We start from the raw sequence: 25,329 nt of genomic DNA on the forward strand, positions 1-25,329 counted from the left end.
ATAAATCCTTCGCCTACTGATTATCAGCCTGTGGCCTGGGCCAGAGCCTGACTGTCCTCATTAGTGGCAAGCGGAGGGAATCCTCCATCCATTCAGCCAAGTTCTGGATGCCAAGAGGATACTAATAAGTGCTTCTGGAGACACTGGTGCATCAGAACCTGGGAAGGAGCCCATCCATCCCTGCCTGCGTTTGACTGAGATGGGAAGGGCAGAGAAGTGCGGCCTTTGGTGGTCACGGTGGGGGACGGTATGGAGTAGAGATGGGAGACACTTGGGCAGCCCACAAAGGCTAGGAGCCAGGATGCCATACCAGGCTTGCTGCAAGGCTGGCCATGGCACCCAGGCTAGGTCCCTTTCTTTCTCTGAGCCTCAGGCTCTTGTGTGTTCAGGAATATGTGCTCCCTGGACCATTGTTGGGGAAAGGTAGAGAGCAGTAGGAGAGAAAGAAGGGGATGCTGAAGAGCAGGATAGAGCTAAGTCATTAGCCTGAAAAAAAGTGTAGGCATAGGCTGTGGGTAGACCCAGTATACGGTTACCCTCTTGGAGTGGATCGGGGTGGGAACCCCTGGGAGGTGGGGCCGTGGATTCGCTGACTCCATGGTGTCCAGCATCTCTGTTCCTTCCTTTCTTTTTCTTTCTTTCTTCTTTGTTTGTTTGTTTGTTTCTTTCTTTCTTTTCTTCCTTTCTTTCTTTTTCTTTCTTTTTTCCTTTCTCTTTCTTTCCTTCCTCCCTCCCTTCTTTCTTCTTTCTTTCTTTCTTTCTTCTTTCTTTCTTTCTTCTTTCAGATTTTATTTATTTATTTGACAGAGAGAGAAGGAGAGAGCACAAGCAGGGGGAGTGGCAGGGGAAGAGGGAGAAACAGGCTCCCTGCTGAGCAGGGACGTGGGGCTTGATTCCAGGACCCTGGGATCATGACCTGAGCTGAAGGCAGATGCCCGACCAACTGAGCCACTCAGGCACCCCTCTGTTCCCTTTTCTAAGAGATACTGTGTCCTCGCCCTGAGCACCCAGGCCCAGAAGGTACCAGTTTGGGTGCTGCCTCTGCCACCTCTGAGCTGGGTGCCCTCGGGCCTGACTCTTCCCTTCTCCAAGACTCCCCATGTGTACAAGGCAGGATCTAGACTCAATCTGTTAAGTCCCTCCCTTTCAGCCCTAAGGTTCTTTGTTTTGCTTTATCCAAAGTCTTATTTTTGGGTGGGGAGGACCCAAGGCTGAAAAGAATAAAACAGAGCCACAAGGAAGTAAAAGCAAATCTCTCAAGGACATTGGTCTGTTTGAGGAAGATCCATGTCCTAACTCTCATGTTTTTTTTTTAAACAAACATCTTAAAATAATCATTTTATTCTGGTATAGACCTTGCCAGTGGGAAATTGTGCTAAAACTCTCATATGCATAAGGATCACCTGAGGAACTTGCTAAAAAATACAGTTTCCTGGGCTCCAAGCCAGAATTCTGAGATAGTGGGTCTGAGCTAGGCCAAGGAGTCTGCATTCCACAGCTCCCCTGGGCAATCCGGCTGCAGGTGGGTTTTGGTGCCCATTTGGGAGGCACTGTTGAATGCAAACAGTGCAGGTTCGGGGGAACTGGGTTCTTTCTGGTTTGGGTTGTCACTGTGTGGCCTTGGTCCAGCTGCCATTTCTCTCTGGGCATGCCATGGTTTCCTCCACCGCTCCATGAGGCCATGGGATGAAGTCAGTGGTTTTCCCTTTTTTCCCCCAGTGCATGCAACCCTTTGCCAATGTGAAGTAGGTGGAGGCAGGCTAGGTGAAGCTTGAGGGGCCAAGTCCAGCCCCTGGGCCGCCCTGCAGTGGACCCCAAGGTCCCGCTGTGAAATGCTCAAGGAATCAGAAGGTCCTGTGCAATTTCGATGGTTTCCAGGTGTTGCATGAGGAGCAACATGGCTGCCGCACACAGACGGGTATCAAAGCAGGCCTGGGAGCCAGATGTACCGTGTGGATAATGTAGTCTGGTCTTGAAGCATGAGATACTTCTTCTTTTTTTTTTTTTTTTTTTAAAGATTTTATTTATTTATTTATTAGAGAACGAGCGAGAGAGAAACAGCATGAGAGGGGGGAGGGTCAGAGGGAGAAGCAGGCTCCCTGCAGAGCCGGGAGCCCCATGCAGGACTCGATCCCAGGACCCCGGGATCATGACCTGAGCCGAAGGCAGTCGCTCAACCGACTGAGCCACCCAGGCGCCCCGAAGCATGAGCTACTTCTGTGCCACTCACCAACCCTGCATCGGGGATCATAGCTTAGACTTGGTGTTTATAAAGAAATCTTCCCATGGCTTCTGGAGTTGTTCCCAATGGGGAGTAGATCACAGTGTTCTGAATTTCTCCCTTCTTGGAGCCCAAAGACAATCAACTCTTAATTATCTTCGTTAATGGAGAGGAAGCAAGGGTGTGAACAATCCAAAGTGATGGACATTCCAAAATAGTGAATAATACTAAATAACCTTAATTTTCAACTTCGGAATGCAGTTTGGTATTCACGTTTGAATATGGATGTGTTTGATGTTCTGGGAATTTTTAATACTCAACAAAACAAAACCAAGGCCTGTGACGGAACTCCCTCCTGACGCCGACTCGGCTGGGTGCAGAACGTCACCTCTGGTACTGGCTCCCAGCGAGAGGCGGGCCATACTCCACCCCCCCACCCCCCGCCCCAGCTCGCTGTTTTTATGGCTCAACACCTTCCCTAGGTGGGACAGGGATATTAGCTGATTTTGCCTTTAAAGGACTTTTATTCCCTTTGGGACTCATGTAAATAAGAGCAAAATAAGAAGCCGTGAAATGTTAACAGAGGACTTCATTAAGCAATCTTGGTGATAGAATTTGCCAGGAATGGGGACAATTTGCCAACAGATAATTGAGAGCTGACTCTATATGTGTCCTAATTAAAAAAGTGACTCTTCTCCCTGCCCTGGGATTCTGGGTCTCGTTCTTCGTGTTGGTTTAGGATATTAACCACAGCTAACTCTTGTATACACTTTATACTCCACAAAGAACTTCGCATATGTTATCTTGCTTAATCTACCCTCACGACACCCCGTGGAGGAGGTTCTAATATCCGTTCTGATGTAGAGACTTGAATGTCAAGACTCACAGCAATGGTTGGCCCGGCGTCCCACAGCAAGCGTTCACCTCCCAACCCAGCCCGCCGCCACCTCACCAAGCCTCTTCTGTCACCACCTGACTGTGACCCTGGCAAGGGCTCAGATCATTTGCTCCAACCCTGAAAATGCAGCAGCAAACCAAACAAAAAATCAAACCCAACCAAACCAACTTGCCATTACTGTGCCAGTCTTTGATTGTTTGAAAGTGGAAATGTTGGTAAAGGAGAGATTTTGTGCTATGATCACCCTGAGAGAAAGGAGAGACACTGTGCATGCTGCTGGGGAGCACCCAGGATGGCCTGAGTGCTTTTCTTAGCTTCTAGGAGGCTTACGCTGGGTCACTGAGCCCATCTCAGAAGATGGGCTGATGGCGGGAAGGATGGGACCGGCTCCTCAGAGGAGCTCCTTGGAAGCAGGGGTAACTCCAAGCTAACTATTGTCACATCAACAGTACTGAGAGATAGAGAGGATCTCTTCTATTTTATGGATTAGGAAACAGAAGCTCAGAGAGGTTAAGTAACCTGTCCAAGGTCACAGTGTGTGGTGAAGCTGGCAGACTCTAGTTAGGCTCCTTGGTTTACTCCATAGTACCCGGTAAGCACAGAGGGTGTTTGAGCTCTGGGTTTCCTCTTCAGAAAGCAGAGACTGACTACTGTGTCTTCCAGCTGCCCCCAGCTGTGCTCAAAAAACAGATATGAACTTGACAGGACATCTGCTTCTTGCCTTGGGCACAGGATCTGCCCCACCTGCAGACCACAATCAGCCAGAGAAACCTCTGACACTCCCAGGCACCCCTGGGCCTGAGATCAGGTCCATGAACAATAATTTAGGGAAAGAGTTGTCCACAGCTTGGCAGAAGCATGAGCATTCTTTATCTTACCCTGCTGCATCCCCATTCAGAAGCTTTTTGCAAAGCCCTCCCCGCCCCCCCCCCCCCCCCCCCCCCCCCGTCCCCATCAATAGCCTTCATGCTCAGTCCTGGGCTGGGTGAATAATGACTTCCATTCTCTGCACGGCTGGGGGCTCGGGCCTTTGCGACAGCCACCTTAGTGGCCCAAAGAGGACCAGCTGGTGCCCAGGGAGAGACTTATGCGGGGACATGGGCCCCAGGGCTCAGGGGTGGGGTGGGCAGCAAGTGGGAGCTTTCTCCAGGCCCCATTCCGGCCCCGCCCCCAGGACATCTCTATTTCCTAGCCAGAAGTGCCACTGGATGTGCCGACAGCTCCTCAAATAGAAGAGTTACTCCCGGCTTCACTGGAAGGAACAGAACCGTTTTCAAGCCTCCTCCCCTAAACGCAACAATATTTGGTAACGCTTGGCGCCTTGGGGAGAGAATTCATGTCCGTAATTAGTTACTGTATATCACCGTTAGTACTAGGTTCAGGATTTACTGGGCAAATACCATTTAACTGCACAATAACTACAGGTCCTTGCTGCTTATTGGGTAATTTACTAAGCTGGGGGAATGGGGCAGGAGGGACTCTGAATAGGAGGTATTGTAACCCCTTGAATCAAACTTTATGAGTTTGGGTTTGGCAGGGAGGTGGCTGCCGGTAGCCAGCTCTCATTGCTTTGTTTTGCAGAGTTGGCTGGCACACTGCTTCCTTCCCTTTATTTATTGCAGGAGAGCTCTGGGACTGGGGTCTGAGGCTGCCCCGAGCTACGGGAGGGCCTTTTGGTAGAGAGGGTCTTTGGCTGAGCACAAAGGCTCCCGGCAGGAACCCAGGCTTGGAGTCCTGGGGGCTCCATCCATCCTTCCGTGTACTCCCTCGCGGGGCCTCTTTTTGCATCTAGGCCAGTGGGTGGGGAGTACATACAGGGAACTGTCCTTGGTTGGCAATATCAAGATAATCCTAAACCCTTTCTTCTCACTCAAGTGCCATGTTGGTTGGGAAGCAGCCATTCCTGGACACTTGGCTGTAATTCCCAGCCTTAATCTGCTTGAGCAAAGTCTGTCTTTGTTTGGCCACGCACTGTCTAAACTCCTCTAACCTATTTAGACCACGGAGAGGGGAAAAGACACAATAATGAAAAACTCAACGTGCAACATTGCCTTACGCAATCTAATAAATTACTCGGCACCCGGCTGCCAGCTCAGACTAAGCCCAATATTGCCTGCAGTAATTATTTGGATCAAATGCAGTTTATCTGCTTCATATTTGTGCTTCTGTGCTCAGTGGTAACTTATAAATGTCATTGTGGTGTTTATTTGTTATAATGAAACTTAATGGCATTGGAAGCCAGGAGCAGAGCTGGTGGGGCGGCAGGTTTAAAACAATCTCTTCATCTCTGGAGAAAGAATGAGCCAAGATAACATGAAACTGCCCTGTAGGGAAGGGATTTGCAGAGATGGTTGTGTCCTCGTGCTGTGTGGTGGGCAGAGAGGGCCGGGGAAGGTTTGGCTGGGTTTAACCCTGGCACTGCCCCATCTGATGCCTCCACTCCATCTTCTAAAGGTCTTACAGGGGTGGGAAGTGTTCGATCTTCACACCACCGAATGGGTGACCCAGATAAGAGATACAGGCTGTCCAGGGTCTTGGAAGCCAAAGTCCTGTTGGATGGGGCTGGAAATGAAAACCCCCAGGGTGACTGTATTATGGAGGACAGACGATCAGACAGAGGTCAGGAGGAGAGCGTGGGGACAGAAAACAAAGGGAAGGTATCCTGGAGAGCCAAAAGAGGGGACCGCAAGGTTTCCTCCTTTGGGTGAGGAAGCAGCTCTGGTGGTAGTGGTGGTAGGCAGCACAAAGCATGAACGGAACGGGGAAGAGCCGGTAGGAGTTGGAGGCAGGGTGCCCCGCTGGCTCTGCAGAAGCACCACGGGTGAGGATGGGCCATTTAATGCAGAATAAAGGGTTTTGGTTTCTCACAGCTCTGGACTCTGCCATTTCCTAGCTATCTGGCTTGGGCAAGTTATTTATCTTTCTCGAGTTTCATTTCCTTATGTGGAAAATGGGAGTAATAACAGAGACCTCTCAGGACGGTAGTGATGATTCCAGGAGGTGATGTGTATAAAATGATGCACATGGCGTTTGGCACACAGTAAATAATAAAGCATTGGCTGCAGCAGTGACTGGCACTTAGTAGATGTTCAATATATGTCCGCTGGGCGAATAAATGAGTAATAACACTTCCCACCTGTATGCATTACAAAGCCCTCTTCTAAACAGCTGGGCTTGGATTGAAACCTCACGGTCGTGCAAGGCTGATCTTATCATCCCGCGTTTTCTAGTGTGGACATGGCTATGGTAACTTGCCTAGGGCTACTCAGCTGGTCTATGTGCGGGCTTTGGCTCTTCTCCCTCCCAGGGCAGGACTATCTCCCCAAGTCACGGGGGACAGATAGCTCTCCATCTCTGCTGGGAGGCTGAGCTCTTCCCTCCTGACTGGCTGCCCTGCTCCCTAGAGCCTAATCACAGAGCCCGTGCTGACCTTCCTAGTTGAACCCCGTGGCAGAGGTAAGCTGGGGCTTTTCTGTCCATTTCATCTTAATACTACAGTTAGTGTTTACTCATGAAATATTCATTTTCTCCCCTCAGCGACATGCTCATACAAGGCTCCTAACATCATACATATGGATGAAAATTATTAGTCATTGTTATCTCTCCCACTAGCTGGTCCCTTCCCCCAGTACACCTCCTGTTTTGATCTCAGCAAAATGGGACTGAATTGAGGGCTTTAGCCTGGAACACTAATAATGATGCCTTGCATTTTATGGTACTTTATGCTTTCTCAAAGCGCCAGCACAACCATCATGCATCATTTCTCTTTGCAACATATGCACAGAGGAAAGAGTGTTGGTGCCCCAAGTTTACCCATTTTGCAGATGAGAAAACAGGTCAAGAGAGAGAGATCAAAGTCAAGTTCACATACCTAGTCAGGAACTGAACTTTTTTTTTTTTTTAAAGATTTTATTTATTTATTCGACAGAGAAAGACACAGCGAGAGAGGGAACACAAACGGGGAGTGGGAGAGGGAGAAGCAGACTCCCCGCCGAGCAGGGAGCCCGATACGGGACTCGATCCCGGGACTCCAGGATCATGACCTGGGCCGAAGGCAGTCGCTTAACCAACTGAGCCACCCAGGCGCCCAGGAACTGAACTTTTTAAAAAGACATTTATTTACTTATTTTTGTTTGACTTCTAATGCAGTGCTCTTTGGGAAACTGAATGTGTTTGTCTCATGTAAATAAATAACAGCACCATCTGACTTCTGTTGTACTTTACAGTTTCTAAAGAGTCCGTCCCCCCCTCCCCCGCCGCTATTTTACTGGTCCTCATAGGCAGGCTTGAGTTATTCTTATTTGACAAAAGTCACACAAGTTGGTGGCGGATCTGGGCCTTAAATATTATTTCTCATAATGGATTCCAGAGAACATTAGTCTTAAAACATGTTTTGTAGTCAAATAAGTTGGGGAAACTCTGTGAACAATATACCCCTCTTGGTGGTTCACCATGCCCTTTGGCATATTAAAATCTCTGAGACGTTCTGTGGGACAGACCTGTTCAGTGAGGGCTAACCCAGCTTCTCCCCACCGTATTTAACCACAGAGGCTGTATTTCACAGAAAACCTATTATCACGCTATAGAAATGCTCCTCCAGGGAAATGTGTATGCCTGGTCCCTCTTCCTCTTTCTGAAGCAATAGGCTTTAGAGCAGGGCTGGGAGAGAAGAGGCTGAAGACAGGGTAGAAAAAGCATGCTTGTGGGGTCACCAGAACTGAGGCACCCCCTCCCCAGGATTCGTCTCCTCTTTCCTATACCCCCAGGGCAGTGAATTCTAGATAATTCACTCTGTATTAGGTATAGTCAGTCCAGTCTATATCTGGGGCAGGATCAGAGGGGCACCTTGCTGGCTGACAGGGGGTCTGTGGGCAGCGCGAGGTGGGGAGATGTGAGAGACAGTGGTTGGTGGCTGGGGCGAGGGAGAAGTCTACACAGATCCACAACAGGAGCTTGGTCATGTCTGCCCTTGACGGTGAAGGAGGGAGTCACCCCCGCCATCTCCCAAACACACAAAGCTCCCCCAGACAGGGCAGAGATAAAGAGACCAGGGTCTGAGTCTTTGTTTTACCAGGTAATAGCTGGATGCCTTCAGGTAGATGACTTCATCTTTCTGAACCTCTTTACCCTCAAAATGGAGATAACATACCTACCTTGTGATGAGATGAAGACTACATGATGGCAGTGCATGAAAGTTCCTCCCTAGCCCTGAGTCTTTGTAGACTAGTCCCCCACCCTTCCCCTGATTTCTCGGAGTCCCCAGTATTACTCCAGTCAAAGCAAATGGCTTGCTCCCCTCTGTGCTCCACCAACACGTCACCCCTACACTTCTGTGGCTCTCCCATCACCCTGCCTTCTATTTTCTTACATGCCTGTCTTCCCACCGGACTCAAAATTCTCTGAGAGCTGTAGCCGATGCTGTCAGTGGCCCCCGTCCCTCTCCGTATCCCGAGGCCTGACCACTTCAGTGCCTGAAGGCCAGCTCCTGATCCCCGGGGTCTGCAACCTGACGTCCTTCTCTTGAGCCAAAGGTCACTCTGCCTCACAAAGAGCAGGCCCAAAGTGCCAGGGCATTTATACCCCACCCAAACAGGCCACAACCCATTCCTGCCAGGAGCTGGGAGACCCATACCCCACTCCTTGGGTGTTCTAAATTTGAGGTGTGCATTCCATCTCCCTTCTCAAGAGTTTCCCATTGGGATTGCGGTAGCAGGCTGGATGGTGTCCCCCCTGTGTCGGATGCCCTCTCTTTCCTGTGTCAATTCCCTGTCATCCTTCTGGCATTCCCTGGACCTCCCAGAGGGACCATGACACGCCAGACCTTGCTGAGGGTCGGCTGCTGGCAGAACCTGAGCGAAGAGGAGGGCATCCTCGATGTGTTGTTCATGTCCATGTCTCTCACCGCACCAGGCACGCAGTAGGCGCCTGATAAGACTGAATAGGACAGAAACCAACCATATGAATAGATGCAGGAGGAATGTGGTCCAGCAGGCTGGTCGAGGGCGGAGGCCCCCTTCCCCCCCAACCCCCCTCATCCAGGAGCCCAGGACAGAATGGCTGCTCCCTGCCTCTCTCCTTTGAGGTCCGACTCTCTCCTCTGCACCTGCTCTGGCTGACTCTGGTCAAAGCTCTGGGTGAAGAGGACCGGTGGTCAGCCTTCCTCCTTCCTCAGTGAGAGGAGAACAGCTTGGTATAGTGTTTGAGATCCTTTCATGAATAATGGTTGAGAAGTGCTGTTCTTTAGTATGAAGAATAGTGGTTATTCCTGGCAAATTTGACTTGGAGGTGGGGAGTATTACATTGCTCTATTTATCCCACACTCTGTACACAGTTACTGAAACTGTCACCGTGTCCTATATTCCATAGGCCATTATGTGTATTTCAAACCATTATATAAATGGACTTGATTTGTACTTCTGAATGTCATTAAACTCCTCCCATACCAGTAACAACACAGTTTCCATAGAAACTAATACATTTGAGGAGGGAAGGCATAGGGAAGAAAGCAGATGGAACAGGAGGGGAAAATACGTCTGTCCGATTATTACTTCCAGAACGCAGGACCCAGGGATGTGACATGGGCCACTCTACGGAGATGGGGCAAGCTCCTTCAAGTTTTTGTTGACTCTCCTTTGATAAAAGCCGTGGATAATTCATCTCAGCCTGAACCTGCTCATTCCAGCACACAGCTCTAAAAACTTTATGGCACCAAAGGCCATTAAACACGCTCATTTATTCAGACTCCTTCACCCTGGGGAGGGGGGTGGCGGGAGGGTCTCAGCGCTCAGTGATGAAGCTTTTGAGGCTCGCTGAGGATGGAGGCAGAGACAAGAAAGGAGCTTCCTCAGGACACAGCAGGCATAGGGTGAGACCCCAGGATTCTGCCAGTGACTGTCACCTAAGTCCCTGGGTCCCATGGGCATCAGTGCAGTTAGACGATAAAGCTCTAGAGACGTGGGGTTGCAAGGGTGTTATATTTAAGACCCTTTCCGAGAGCCTGGCTGAGGAGCTGCCCATGGCCTTCATAGACAGCAAGTTTTCTCTCTTTGGAGGGATGTAAGCATAGGCTGCAATGGCTTCATAAAAACAGTTAGGAGGGCACTCCTGGGCACTATGCACTTGGCCCATGGTTGGACTGGATTCCCCTTATCTGCTCCCCTAGCTCCTGTGCATAGCTGGTTACAGCAATTATGATGTCGTATTTAAACAGCTGGGATATCCCTGGGGCCAGTGACTGTGTCACTACAGGTCAAGGGCCCACTAGCACCGTGCGAGGCACAGAGTAGGTACTGGACGCATGGTTGATGAGGAAGTGAGTACACAGCACCGCAGTACTCAGAAGTGTTTATGGGCATCCGTACGTGGTGCGGATACTGAGCCATCAGAAGAGGGTGTGGACTAGATGACCTTTGGTCCCTTCTGGCCTTGAGAACCTTTGATGATATGGTTCTAAACCTGCTCTGATTATGCCTGGGATTTGAATCTAGATTTCTCTGACTTCCAAGCTACAGCGCTTAACCATTAAGCATACTCCCCACAATGCTAAAAGGAGAAACAAAATCAAAACAACCACAAAATTAACTTAGTATGAAATATATCCAGTCTCCTCCCAGCAGAGGGCAAAAGTTCCTGAGGACAGAGCTGTGTCCAGCCTCCCTGAGGCTCCCATGCCTGGCACAGTGCTGGGCTCATAGGGGGTGATGGCTTTACTCTATATATGGCACGTCTATATCAAAGAACTTATTCCCCTTGCTTCACTATTTGCTTCTTGTCTCTTTCAAAACATAGCCTCAACACATTTTTAGGGGGCAGACTTCACTGATTGATCCACTCAACCCTGTCATTTCCAGACTTCAAGAACTTAGCATGGTGAAGAGGAAAGAGGACTGCCCCTTGGGTCAGAAGTCTTGTCTCTATTGCTTGCAGGCTGTGGTAACTAGGACAAGTCATATGACTGTCCTGAGTCTCAGTTTCTTCTTCCCCACATGATCTGTAAGGTTTCTTCTAGGGGGTCCATGGTTCTCAGATCACCCAGTCCCAGCATCTTGGGAGCCACTGACCAGAGGCAGGGAAGGTCAATTTTCTTGCTCTCCTAACTGGTCATGCCCCTGCCTTCCCTCCCAGTTCATCTTCCACACTTCAGCCAGAGCAATATTTCAAAATGCAAATCTGATAATGTCACAGTCTTCTTGAAAATATATACCTATACCAGTATAGGCAAAGGCCCTGTAGCAGATGGGAGCATTCCTGTTTGAGGAGCTGAAAGGCGGCTGATGTGTCTGAGGTATGGTATTAAGGGGATAAGATGAGGCCAAAGAGGTAGGTAGGAACCAGATCATGTAGAGCCTCATAAAACATGCCAGGGATTTTGGTATTTTTCCTAAAAGCAACATAAAGCCATTGAAATATTTTCAAGAAGACTGTGACATTATCAGATTTGCATTTTGAAATATTGCTCTGGCTGAAGTGTGGAAGATGAACTGGGAGGGAAGGAAGGGGCATGACCAGTTAGGAGAGCACTTCTGTAATCCAGTGAGGAAGAGTGGTGGCAGGGACAAGGGCAGTGGCTGTGAGATGGACAAGGTGGATGGATTCAAGAAATATCTGGGAGGTGACTTTTCTAGGTCTTGCTGAGGACTGGATACGGGTAGGAGAGAAAAGAAAGTTTAAAAAGGAGCTTGGCAGGGTCTGTGGCCTAGGCGCCCCCAGCCTGCCTTAGATAAGCAGGTTTCCCAGTAGGAATGGTGGCTGGAAGAAGGGGGCCCGGGGAAAGACTCCGGAATTCTCTATCCGATCATGGAAGGAGAATGGAAATGGCGGGTCCCCTGTTCCAAGACGCCAAGTGAATTAAATAACAATCATAAAGTGCCCTGGAAATCTGTGTCTTGCCATAAATAATAAACAGGGACGTTATACAAATAACAGCTTTGCAGCCCCAGTGGAAGAAAACACATCAGTAAGAAAAATGAAATAAGAAAAAAATGCACCCCAAAGCCCCAGCTAACAAAATGACAGTATTAGCTAACGTCCTGGGGACTCTTGCAGGCAGTGAAGGAATGTCTCTGGAAATTATAAGCCCTTAGCGAAAGCCATTCTGCTACAGCTGCAGCAGTCAGAGGAGTCAGAGCAGTCAGAGGGCTCACGGGTCACCGGACTCATTCTCTGCCACATCAGGTCCCTGCTGCCCCTCTGCTCTGATAAAAAACACAGCATGTCCCCTAGATCTGCTCAACTCCCTCACTGCCCCCCAGGGGACAACCGACATGGACCTGAATTCACTCTCAGAGGGCAGACAGGAAAAAGAAACAGATCTGCCTTCTCAGTAAGGCTGTCAGTCAATTTCCTGGTATTGGTTCCTTCAGTGACCAAAGCATTTAAAATTAGGGGATGAGTGGTGAGAATAGGGTGTGGATCAGGTGTTGAAAGCCAAGATAGATTTTTTTTTTTTTAAGATTTTCCCATCCATTTATTTTAGAGAGAGAACTAGTGAGTGAGCAGGGGGAGGGGCAGAGGGAGAGGAAGAGAAATCCTCAAGCAGGCTCCCCACTGAGCGTGGAGCCCGACACAGGGCTCCATCCCAGGACCCCGAGATCACGACCCGAGCCAAAATCAAGAGCCAGATGCCCAACTGACTGCCCCACTCAGGTGCCCCGAGCCAAGATAGATTTTGGAATCATCCCATTTTAAAGGCTTACAGATGTATCCAACATTATTTAAATTTCATACACGAGAAGGTTGACGTCTGGATGTTCAGGGACTTGCTGGCTCCTTACTTTTAGGTGCTCCTTGCACTACGCTGATGGAGCACCTCTTTCTCTTATCAACTCTGTTAGGGGAGAGGCAAGAAACAGGGGGACGTTTTAGACTCATTTCTGTGGACTGGGGAACAGGGGTGCAGAAAGAAAGGATAGACTCCATGCCATCACCCTAAGAAGTCCAGAGCTGCTGCAGGTGCCTGGGTTCCCATCATCCCAGAGCTCTGGCTCCCGCACATGGGTGAGAGGCGAGGACAGGCATCGTGGTGGAGGTGTGCTTGCAGAGTCTGGACTAGGAGGTTGGTGCAGCCCAGCAGCTGCGGGGCATGGCATGGAAGAGCCTGTAGGGGGCCTGCCAGCTGTGGATCCCATTTTCTCCTTTCTGGGTGCTCGAGCCCCTCCCCAGGAGGCCCAGAGGTCTCCAGTGAACAGAAGCTGCCTTGACTAATCACTTGCATTTGTTTCTTCTTGGGAAGATGAAAACCACAGCGCTAGAAGGCATTTCTGCTCTCCCTTCTCTGAGCTGTGCTTCGGAAGGTCCGGGAAAGCTGCCGCCCCTCCAGATGTGTGGCCTGAGAGGGCACCCCTGTGCGCAGGCGCATCTCAGCCTCAGAAAGCTGCCAGGAAGGGAGGCCAGGGCTGTGCTGCCTCCTTCTGCTCCATTCAATATCCTCTTCCTCATTTCCCCTTCTCAACAGTCCTAGGGGCTAACAGAATTTTCTGGTTCCTGAGAAATGATCTTCCCTGGCCTAGGTCTCTCACTCCCACGTGATTTTCTCCCACACCACTGGGAGCCTTCTGTGTTCGGTCTCCTCTTCCCTCAACCCCTGCCACTCGCTCTGCATTTGCTCTGCCAACTAAACCATGCTGAAGTGTTACCGGCTTCCCTTCTGTTCATGGTCTGAGCCTCCTCTTTTAGAATTCCAAGAGCACTGGACCGACCGGATATCAGGAGCCTTGGAATGTGGTCCTGGCTCTTCTGGCAACTTCCTACTGACCTGAGGCAAGTCATTCATCGATTCTGGGCCTCCCTGAGTTGGCGGGTTGCACTGTAACTGCTAGGGTTGTTGAAGTTCTAACATGGGGGCAGGCAGAGCCGCTCACCAGATACCATGTGAGAGCCTGTGAGTAAGATCAGCCCCGGGCAGGCAATGTGCATTGAGAAGGTGAATGGTTCTGGGATCTCCAGGAAAACTGGGTAATTGAGAAGAGCTAGGAAAAGGGAAGGGAATATAGGGATGTGTGTTTGGGGGCGGTGGGTGGGTAGGATGAGGAAACAGTGGAAACAGTTCCCCTGGTAGGTCTGGTGGGATGTATCTGTCTAGAGATGCCCCGAGAATGTGACCCAGCAGTAGATGGGGTGAGGAAGGAGAGCTGGTGTAGAAAGGAGGGAGACCTACCTGTGGAGCCCTCCCCTCTGCTGACCTGTTTGGGCCCCAGCCTCCAGGAAGGTGCTAGTGTCCCAGAATAGGAGGAGAGGTGAGAGGTAAGACTTAAGGAATTGCTGGAGATGGGCACACTCATTGTGTGCAATGCTCCACGTCGGTTTGTGCTGCCTGATGGTTCTTTCCCAAGACCCACCTTGCATCTGTGGATGGCTTTGTGCATTCCTCTGTTGTCACTAGGAGCACTAATTAATTATGTAAATTAAAATTGACTGACTACTCCTTATGTGTGAGACACCAGGCTCAGGCCCAGGGATAGGCGAGGAAAGGAGGGAGCAGCATCTTTGCCTTCCTGATCGGACAGTCTGATCAATGATCACCAGTTAGAGTAAGTGCCACAAAATAAATCAGCTGGTTGCCGCGATGGTGCATCATGGTGCTGGAAGAGGGGTGTCTAATTCAGGTAAGGCGGCTGGGCAGGATTTCTTCATGGAGTGACAGTAACACGGAGGCGTACCTGTGTGTTTTAATTGTGAGCTCCTTGAGGGCAGGGATTAGGTCTTATTTACTTGGAAAGCTCCAGTGCTTAGAACACTGTCTGGCATTTATTATGAAAATTGGGATTATTTTTATGGTAGGTACTCAATGAACTTTTGATGAATAAATAAATGATTTCCTTCCAGCAGTTCCTATTTAAAGCACCGTGTACTTAATCACATGAAGACAATTATGTCAAACACGCCTGATACTCTTATGCCTGATCTGTCTTTATTTCTTCCTCTCTCGTCTGCCCTTCATTGATTTTTGTTTGTGTCTCCATTTGAGGCCTCAGATGTGTTGAGTCCAAATAGAAGAACACACACACACATACACACACATACACACACACATTACCCACCACCTCTATTCCTGCAAATGCTGCTGATTCTATCCGAGAAACTATTAAGCGCTCCCGAATACAGCAAACCTCTCATTGACTATCACATGCCTCCTTAAACGACCTTTGAATAGTGCTTTCTTTTTATTGCTTTGTGAAGTTTAACAGCGCCAATTGTGATTACTCTAGCTTATGATAAACCCCAGATCTATAAAACTCCTGTTCATTCATTATTTTTCTCTTGCTCCTTCTCGAGCTGTTATTTATTTATTTTTGGGGGGACGTAGCAAGGAGCAGGGGGCAGGAGGAGGAAGAGGGAAATAAAAATATACCAAATTAACAGGGAAATGGATGAAATAGGGGACCACTTCTCCCCGGGTGACAGACATCCTATTAGATACTGTTAAACAGAACAAATATGCCTTAATACAGAACAAGTAGGTCTTTTATATTTATTCTAAATTGGAAATATAATGATTACCACCTTATCTTTCATGGAAGAAGCAGCTAATTGTTCCAGTATCTCACTAATTCCAGCATCTGGGAGAAAATTATTTTTTACTATTTTACCAATTGTTCAATTTATACCTAGGTGTATAGTGCAGCGTGGACAGAGATTTCTGTTTCTTGATCTATATCATGGCTGCTATTCCAGTTCAATTATTAATATGTGGAAGTTATAATTATTTTGAGTATTGGTACAAGATAATTATAAACCATAAAATAGCTCCCCATGCTCGCTGATGCCTTTTCTTATCTGCAGACATGCTGGAGTTTGGGCTTGTGATTTTTTGAGAGAGCAACACATGTATAATGTGGCACTTGGGGTCGCAGGACTGGCTGGAGTGGGGGTAGAGGATCCTTCACCCCCTGCAGGTCCTTTCAGTTCTCCTCCTGTGCCTTCCACCCTCCAGAGCCAAAGCCAACCCACCATATACATCTCTCCTTCTGCCCCACTGTCTCACCTGCCTCTATCTGGTCTCCTGTTTGCTAGTTGAGGTTTGTAACTCATCATCTATGGTGGTTTAGCTTGCTTGCCACCTCTTCGTCTCCTTGTTTACCCAGCAGCAGCTCCTGGGTGTGTGGTTGTGTGCATGTGCATGAATCTGTGTTGGGGTAGTTGGGAGGGGTGAGAGCCAGCCACATGCAAAGAGGGAGGCAGGGGTGGGGAGTTAGCTGCTCTGTTACCCCTTGGCTATGGCCATTGCCTCCATTCCCTCCCTCTTTCTGAATACCTTGCTTTATTACTAATGAATCTACTCTAGGGGGAGGATTTTGGCAAGGGGTAAGGCACCTGGGATCACTCATTCTTAACCAAGTCAACCATAGTCAGCTGAAAGGAATGACACATTGGTGTGGACTGCATGTGTTTGGAGAAGGGGCTTGGAGAGAATGGGCATTGTTTGGTATCTTCCCATTTTAACAAAAAAAATCTTTAAAAGGCCATCTTAGCTTAGCTGTGGTAGAAAGTAAAGCTAACTGTCTTCAGAAGTAATCAGATCCTGGTCTTGGTTCCAAGTCCTCCTATAGTCCCCTCCTGACTCCCTTCCTTCCCTCTTTACTTAAACAATATCTACTCCCCACTTAATATTAAATTTCTTTTTCCTACCATTTTCTTAATCCCTGGGTCAGTATTACCATTACAACTTTCTGCTATGGCAAATGCATCAAGACCCCATTTCTATGTTAAAGCCCCTAATACCCGACGTGACTATATTTCAAGATAGGGCCTTTACAAAAGTAATGATGATTAAAGGAGGTCATAAGGGTGGAGCCCTGATCTGGTAGGATGAATGTCCTTATAAGAAGAGACACCAGAGAGCTTGTTCTCTCTCTCTCTGTCAGGTGAGGACACGGGGAGAAGGAAAAGAGCTTCTCACCAGAACCTGACCATGCTGGTACCTTGATCTTAGACTTCCCGTCTTTAGAACTGTGAGAAAATAAAGTTCTGTTGCTTGAGCCATTCAGTCTGAGGTATTTTGTTATGGCAGCCTGAGCTGACTAATATATCCCTCCCCTGGCCACTTGTGAAAGGTTGGTTGGAGTGGGGGTGTTAAAACGTGTTCATCAGACTTGTGATAGGATTCTTTTTAGGCCCCAGGATCTGGAGTCAGTATCCTTCTACTGCGGTCAGACACTTGGAGCTTGAGGTTGCAAATCCAGCCCAGCTCCTGACTTTTTGGCTTCCCCAATCCCCATGAACCTCATTTTCAGCTTCTCTAATGAGCAATGCCAGCAAGAGAATGTGTCCATTCAGCACCACGGACAGAGGTACCCTGTCAATTCCCACAAATTAGAAGTTACTGCCTAGCCCTCTCACACAGGTGGTGCTGGGAAGGGAGGAGGTAGGCTGAGCAAGAGACAAGTCAGGGAGGAAGACCATCTGGCAGGATGCAGACAGTGCAGCCCCTAACCCTGGCTGTGCTCAGCCAGGGGGCTCCTGCAAACGAGAAGTGCCTTCTCGAGGCTGCAGCCTTCTCACACAGATGGGCTGCAAAATGAAGGAGGGGCTACTCCTTGCACTTAGTTGTGCTGGCCTGACTCTTGTCAAGTTGTCACCCTGATGGGTGCTTGCCACAAACCTATAGCTGGCAAGGCATTAAGTCTGGGGAACCTGTGGGGGTACCGGTGTCATGGACTGTGGGTTAGGAGAAGAGTCAGCTGAGGAGCAATGGGAAGAGGGCATCAGAACTTTGGTGTAACTTTGGGGATAGCAGTGGTACAGGTGAGCTGCCTCCTCCACGCCTGGAATGGGAATGAGGGTACAGGGGCTCTGGGCCTTGGGAGGGGAGGGGTCTGGCTCATGGCAAGCTGGTGGAGAGCCAGAGCTTCATTTGTCTGACTTTAATGAATAAATGGCATCCCCAGCCATTGTTTATCTACTTTTGAATCCTGACAACAGTTTGTGGCATCTGATGGAGAGGGTTATTAGCTGCACGGAGACAGATGGTTGGGGACGAGGGGATTGGCTCTTTATTATAGCAGCCCCACAAGTGACAGCACTCCGTTTACTTCCCAGCCTCCATATCAATGTCAATACCTTCCTGTCACCTCCTGTGACCCAGTCAAGCCTCAGAGGAAAGACCCCGAGCAAAACGAAGGCAGAATGGCCCATGAGTGAGAGGGAGAGGTAGGGCCAGTGGAGTTGGAAAAGAGGTTAGATTTCCCATTGTTAGTTCTTTGAAAACAAAAACGCTGCCTTATTCTTCAGGATTTTCCCAAGTGCCCTGTAAGGGGCTGTTTATTCAACAGGCATTCAAAAAATGTGAATGATTGAAGAGAAAGGTAGAGAGGTCTGGATTAAAAAAGATAATAGAAGCAGATTTAATTGTGCTGGGTGAGTGGTTGGGGAACAAAGGTAGGGAAGAGAGAGGAAAAGAAATAGAGGACACAAAAGGTTAGGAAGATAGCATGAGGAAAAGTGCTTACGAATCAGCATACTGTGTTTCAGGCATTAGCTACTCTTCCCCACGTTTCTAGATAAAGAACTTCATGGAAATCAAATGGCTCTGTCCACTGCCCCAGGTTCTTCTTCTTGGTACCAGAGTTGCAGGACATAGCTTCTACCCTCCACATTACCCCCAAGAGGGTGGGCAGGTTCTCACTGACCTTCATTCATTCTCCGAAATTTGTCCTTGGCCATGTAGCCCAGCACCAGACAGCATCCTCTCTTCTGGAGGCCCAGCTCTGGAAGAAAAGCACAGGTGAGTGAGCGGGGAATGGATCAGGTGTCAGTAAAGACCCCTTCGCAGTGGGTATGAAGTTGCTGCTCTCATAAACAGGGTTACTTATGTAACATTTACATAGCACTTGCTATGATCCGGGCATCCTACTAAGCCGGCAATTCCTCACTTGATTCTCACAATAACCCTATGAGGTGCATACCAGTATTATCTCCATTTTATATCATCCCCATTTACAGATGTATTAAGTAGGCAGTCTTAGATGGAAGAGCTAGCTGACGGCAAACCAGGAGTTTGAATCTAGGCAGTATGGCTCCAGAGTCCACGCTCATAACCACTACTCTATAGGTTAATGAGGCTCTATAGATCCCAGGCTTGGGGACTATATCCACCTCATGCTGGGACTGTGGTCAGACCTGCCAAAGGAGAGGCAGAGTCCAGCTAGTGGTGTCCAGGATGGAGCAATGCAACCAGACACAGAGCAGGGTGGTTCAGAGGAATGAAGAAGTGGTTGGGTGAATTTGGGAGAAGACACAGGAGTGGAGGTAGAGGAGTCTACTTTTTGGGAGAGAGTGAGTTTCTGGGTCTGGGGATTCCTGGACATTCTCATATTCAGGCACAAGGCGGTGCCATCCTCAAGTATTTATGAGGTGTGGACTCGAATGTGGAGCACAGGAGTTGGGATGGCTAAGAAACACAAGGTGTAGATTCTGGTCCCACAAGACTTTGACACAATTGGAAAAGCAAGGCGGAACAGCAATTCTAGGTAGCAAATGCAAGAGACTTTTTTTTTTTATTCCCACGGTATTTGATAAATGGGTGCCCCTTGTACTTGGGTGTCAGGCTGGAGTTACGTCTGCCTCACAAGAAGGCAAGAGGTCCTCGCCGGTATTTATCCTCTAATCCTGGTTTGTCTTAAGCACCTTGTGGGTTTTGAAGCCATTCTACACCAAATTCCTCTTCTGACCCCCCACAACACCCCCCTGAGGTCGGCAGACAGGTTATTGCTCTTCATGCTATGCAGATGAGAAATCCCAAGTTCAAAGATGCTAAGTGACCTCCCAGGATTATTTTAGACTCCCTGCCCCCACTTCTTTGCTTAGGACTCATACAAACTCGACAGATGCCATGGTGAATGGACAAGGGGTAGGATTTCTGGAAGAGGGCGTGTGACTGCACCCCCTCCCGGGGCTTGCCACGCTTTCTGGGCACCCAGGGGCTCCCTCCATGGGTCCCGCAGGGAAGGAGGGTCCCACTGAGTGGTGCATCACAGCAACTCCTCCCGTGACACTGGTGTTTCTCGGAGCCCTAGCCCGTTAGCAGCTATGCTGTTGGAGCTTAGACAGGGTGAGATCATTTCCCCTCCCTACCTCTCCATGCACCTCTTGTCACCCAGGTTCTACCCGCCATGGATTGCAGGATGAAAGGGCCCGTGAAAGACAGATAAGTCAAGCTTAGGGGCTCTTGCCCTAGAGAAAAACAAAGTGTGGCAGAATGCCATGGCCTTGGGAGGTTGCTAGCTTTGATCTCCCAATTCTTTAAAGGGGTTTATTAACTATCAGTAAAGAGCAGAGAAGCAGATCTGAGCGTGCGTTTTCCAAAGGCGCTCACTTCTCTTCCGTCCCCTCCACGTGCGCTCATCTGAAGGCACGGCCAAGCCAACCTCACTTCAAACAGCTTTACATCTTGTGCGCCCAAATTGACGATGTTAAGTTCCCTCATCCAAGGCCTTGGCCCTTTCTTCAAGGGCTCCTGCTCCGTTGAGGGCCCTGTGGATCAAAGCCCCTTTGATGTTTACTTACTATATTTGTGGATTCTTTCTAACAACCACCTTCAAGAGGCAGGAATGCAGCCTGCCAGGAGGGGGCCTGCGGAAGTACAAGCTGTGAGGAGGCGCCCCGAGCTCCCGCGAACAATAGCCTCTTGCCTGAGACTCAGACTATAGAGAAGCCTCAGCGTGCTGACAACGGCCGCGTTAACCAGCCCATTATAATCGCAGGAGCATTGTTCATTGCCAGAACCATACAACTGCTGACGGTTCTTATTATATTTTCCATTGACTTCTTATGCCCATCTAAAGCACATCAGCAGGGACTCCTAATGAGAAAAGGAACTGGGGTTCCTGCATCGAGCCCAGGGAAGCACGGGGCGGGGGTAGCAGAAGATGCTGGATGGATTTAGGCCAAACATTCTTGTTGGTTTTGCTGGACCCCACCTCCCCCAAGCTCTCAGGGAAACGGAGGGGGCATAATTGTCCTAGTCATTTAGAAAGCGGGGTCGACCTGTTGAATCCAGATCATCTGTGTTGGCTGTCTCTGCCACTCCAACTCAACCCATCCTATGTCACATAATGGGTTGCCCCCAGGGTGGCTGCCCGAGGAAAGAGACCATATGTACAGTCATTATAAGGAAGAGTCTCACTGACCATGTTTGATTTTTGCAAATGAGCAGGAAAAGAATTTTTTTTTATAAAGATTTTATTTATTTATTTGAGAGAGAGAGAATGAGAGAGAGCACATGAGAGGGGTTAGGGTCAGAGGGAGAAGCAGACTCCCCGCCGAGCAGGGAGCCCGATGCGGGACTCGATCCAGGGACTCCAGGATCATGACCTGAGCCGAAGGCAGTCGCTTAACCAACTGAGCCACCCAGGCACCCAGGAAAAGAATTTTTTAGAAACCTGATTAATAAAAGAAATGGAGGATGAGCAATTTCTTAACGTGTTTGGCTCATTTAATTTGACACGTGTGGGTTAGTCTTAATTATTTAGGCTGTATTATGAGGCGCTAACAAGCACACTGCAGAAATGTATTGAGTGAGAGAGCTCTCCGACAGTCCTTACCGAGAAGTGGGGAGAAGCCACTGGGATCTTTGCAAGAATGAGCAGGTTGGAGAATTAGTGAAGTGAGAATTAGATATCTATCCACATATGGAAATTTGGGATGTTCTTCGAAGAGATTTGCAGAGCTAAATTAGAAGTCACTGGGTCTGCGTGAGGAAGCAGGCCAGGGGGCCTGAAGTGGGGGAGGGGAGGAGACCGTGGAAACCTAGGTGGAGAGGCGGTGTGTTGTCAAAGGCACTGAGAAGAGTGAGGGCCAGGGGGAAGCAGGAGGTCACCGCTATGTCTTGGGGCATCTCTACCCTGCCAGACTAACCAGGCTCCTAGGGGAGAGATGATAGACTGTGACACAAAGAACAGGGATCTTTCACTTTGTGAGCTAGACAGCGCCAGGCTGCCACCGTCCTTGTCACAAGGCACTGGGACCGAAGGTGGAGTCAGATCACAGATGCCCATTTTAACAGCAAGATATCAGGGTCTTCTTCATGGCAACCTTGAGGCTGCAGGCTTTGGCTGAGCACTTATCAGTAGCAGAACCACCGGACACAACAAAGGTGTCCGTGGAAAATGATGAACGTGAATCGAGTCATCCTGACTTAAAAGGAAAGTTCACGGCAAAGGAGTCCAGGGTCACCTGCAGATGGGGTGGGGAGGGCACTGTCTGAGGAGAGGAAAGGCTTAAGAAATACTACTGTGCAAGGAAACATTTATGGGGAAAGCGCATGTTTCTTGGGGAGAAGGGTACGCACCCTAGGAACTCCTAGTCTCTAGACTCTGAGCAACAGAAGGGTCGGGATTGTGCTGTTTTCAGCTCTGAGTCCCTGGTCCCGAGCACAGTGCCTAGCACCTGGCAGGAGCTCAGGGACAGTCTTCTGATTCAATGAGAGGGTCAACCACAGACTCTTGGGTAATGACCCGCTCTCCCCTCCCCTAGGTCAGAATCAAATCAGGTGGGCTGAGGCGTCGCACAACGGAGTAAGTTAAGTGAGGGTGGTTGCCGAGTGAATGAAAGTTGTAATTCATTGGAAGAGAAGTCTAGGAAATGTGAGATTTCCTCTGGGAGGAATAAAAAGGGACGACTTTATAAATGGAAACTTTTTCCTTCAGTTTCACGGGGTGAAGATGGGACTTTTCCTAGCCTTAGGATTTCTTTATTCTTAGTTGTAATAACAATGATACAGTGCTATTACTTCACATTTGCAGGACTCTTGGTTTTTCACCATGCTGTCATATTCACTACCTTATTAGAGGCTCACAGTAGCTCCGTGAAGTAGGTGAGGAAGAATGGTCTATTTCCTCCATTTTGGTTGCAGGGACCGAGGCTCAGAGAAGTAAAAGGACAGTTCAAGGCCAAAGCACTAGCTGGTAACAGCACCCAGGCTGGAATCCAGGTCTGATTTCTAGCTTAGCTCTCAGGGTAAGGTCTGCGATCCCAGGGCTGCCGATACTATGAATCAAGACAATAGAGGACACAGGTTGGCAGTCCTGGCTGGGCCCTTGTTCTGGGTTGGACTATGTCTCTCCCACCAATTCACATGTGGAAGTACCACGGGATGTGACTTTGTTTGAAGATCAGGACTTGACAGAGATAATCAAGTTAAAACGGCCATTAGAGGGGCCTGGAGCCAATGTGACTGGTGTCCTCATAAAAAGGGGAAATTTGGAGGCAGACACACACATAGAGAGGGAGTGTGCCATATGAACACGAAGACGGCCGTCTACAAGCCAAGAGAGAGGCCTGGAACAGATTCTTCTCTCACAGATCTCAGAAGGAAACCACAGGCCAGACTCAAATCTTACAAAGATCATTTTAGCACTGTGCAGATGACGGATGGGTGGGGGTAAGCCCGGACAAGAGAGTGCAGTTGTTCAATGCCTGCCATCCTCCTGGTGAGCCATGCTGGACTGACATCTGCTCTCTGTCTCCTCTCTCTGAAGATAGTCTGAGATCAGAGAGCAAGTGCAAGGACCCTGAGCTTCCTCAGTGGGACATTCAGCGCCTCTATCTCCCTGCCACCTTGACACAGGAGAGTGGTGGAGGGGCTGCAAATAGCTCACCAGATGGTTCCTGAGACCATATGGAGAAGGCGTCAACTGGACCTGGCTGGAGTCACAGGGAGGCCATGTGTGTTTTGAAACAATCGGTCCTGGCTGGAGCCTGGCTCCAGCACATGAGAGTGAGCGACGCTCAGGGCTTCTCTGTGCTTTAATGTTCTTATTTATAAAATGTGGATACAGAGAGTAAGACCCTCCGCTCATGGTTAATATGAAAATCAGAGGCACTTGGTGAAGGGTGCCCAGGATCAAGTAGCTGATAAGGGTGAGTGCAAGAAACAGAAACAAACTATCAGATTGGGAGTTAGGGACTGTCAGATTCCTCCTCCCCCTTCCTTAAAGGGAAGACTCATCCAAGGTGATATAACGAACTTCTGGGTGGCATTCTCTGGAGGCTGGCCTGGTAGCCACAAGCTGAGGGGCTGGAAGAGGAAGCGTGTCAGGAAGGCCAACCAGGTGGGTGGCCTTAGCAAGGCTAAGGTGCCGGGGATGGAGAGAAAGTGATGAATCTGAAAGACATTCTGGGGAAGAGACAATGGGCTGAGTGACAGAGTGGTTCAAGCAGAGGAAGGGGGCAGATGACCACAGTGGATTTAGTCGGGCAGAACAGGAGAAGGGTAGTGTTTGTGTCAGAAGTAACTGACCAAGGCAGTAAGTTCGGGCATGGGGTGATAAAGGTGCATTTTTGGACTTCTTGTGTTTGAGATGATGGGGTTCCCAGGTGAAGGGGTCCGGGATGATGACATGAGCAGGAGTTTAGATCTGAAGAAATATATTTGTAATCAGCTTTACCGACCTCGGAGCGCAGATGTCTTGGTCTGTAGACCTCTTCGTTATGTAATGAATGACATAAAAAGCAGTGGGGTAGGTTGGGTAGACTCTGCCACGGTGTTAGTACCAGCCCTGCACAACCAGCACACAACCAGCCCATCGAGACCCTACCATGCACAAGACACAAACACGGAAGGCCAGCTTCCCTTCACAATGAGATCATAGTCCAGTTGACTCTGCAAGGCATATACTTGAGAAGAGGTGAGCAAAAATCAAACACAATAGTTCAGGAAAACAAAGGGTCACGAGCAGCACGCGAGTTATTTCCACATGCACAGCCACAGTTGCAGGAGCCCCGAGGAGGAAAAGGAGTTGTGGGTGTTGGGGTGGTCCTCCCCCAGGACCTTGAAGGCTGGAGATTTCTCTGGGGGGGTCTGCCTTTGTTGGGTGTCCGCTCTGATGGCCTGACTCACAGGCGATGGGCCATCAAAAGCCCCTCTGCCAGGATGCCTGGTCCATCACAGGATGCCAGAGTGTCACATTAGGAAAGTTCTCACCTTGATTCTGCTAAACTCCTGTTTTCTGCTTTAATTCTGTTTCATCCTGTTTGCAGCATTATAGTTTACATCCCAGGCCGTAACAATGCCCATAAATCATGCAGAGATCACAGTTTTCTGATCAACCTCTCTAGTAAAGAGGCCTGAAGAGAGGAATAGCAAAGGTTTATTAATCCTGACTAGTGTCTGGCTCTGGCCCTCCAGGACAAGTAATAAATGTTTAATAGCCCATTGATACCTGTTTCATAATTTTTGACTCTCATTGCTTGCTAACTCTAAGTTTATTAAAGA

At 49.0% G+C, this 25,329-nt stretch overlaps 1 protein-coding gene across 1 annotated transcript in view; it reads right to left on the reverse strand.

Moving 5' to 3' along the window:
• KIRREL3 (kirre like nephrin family adhesion molecule 3) overlaps positions 1–20,229 on the reverse strand; it is a 123,108-nt gene extending 102,879 nt beyond the window's left edge. The window contains exons 1-2 of the mRNA XM_035009443.1: positions 20,223–20,229; positions 18,746–18,823 (exon numbers count right to left, since the gene is read on the reverse strand). Coding sequence (XP_034865334.1) covers positions 18,746–18,823; positions 20,223–20,229 — 85 coding nt within the window. The remainder of the gene's footprint in view (positions 1–18,745; positions 18,824–20,222) is intronic.
• Positions 20,230–25,329: the final 5,100 nt, after the last annotated feature.

This window comes from Mirounga leonina, unplaced genomic scaffold, assembly GCF_011800145.1.
Source record: "Mirounga leonina isolate KUSES-001 unplaced genomic scaffold, KU_Mleo_1.0 Mir_153, whole genome shotgun sequence".
NCBI classification, from domain to species: Eukaryota; Metazoa; Chordata; class Mammalia; order Carnivora; family Phocidae; genus Mirounga; species Mirounga leonina.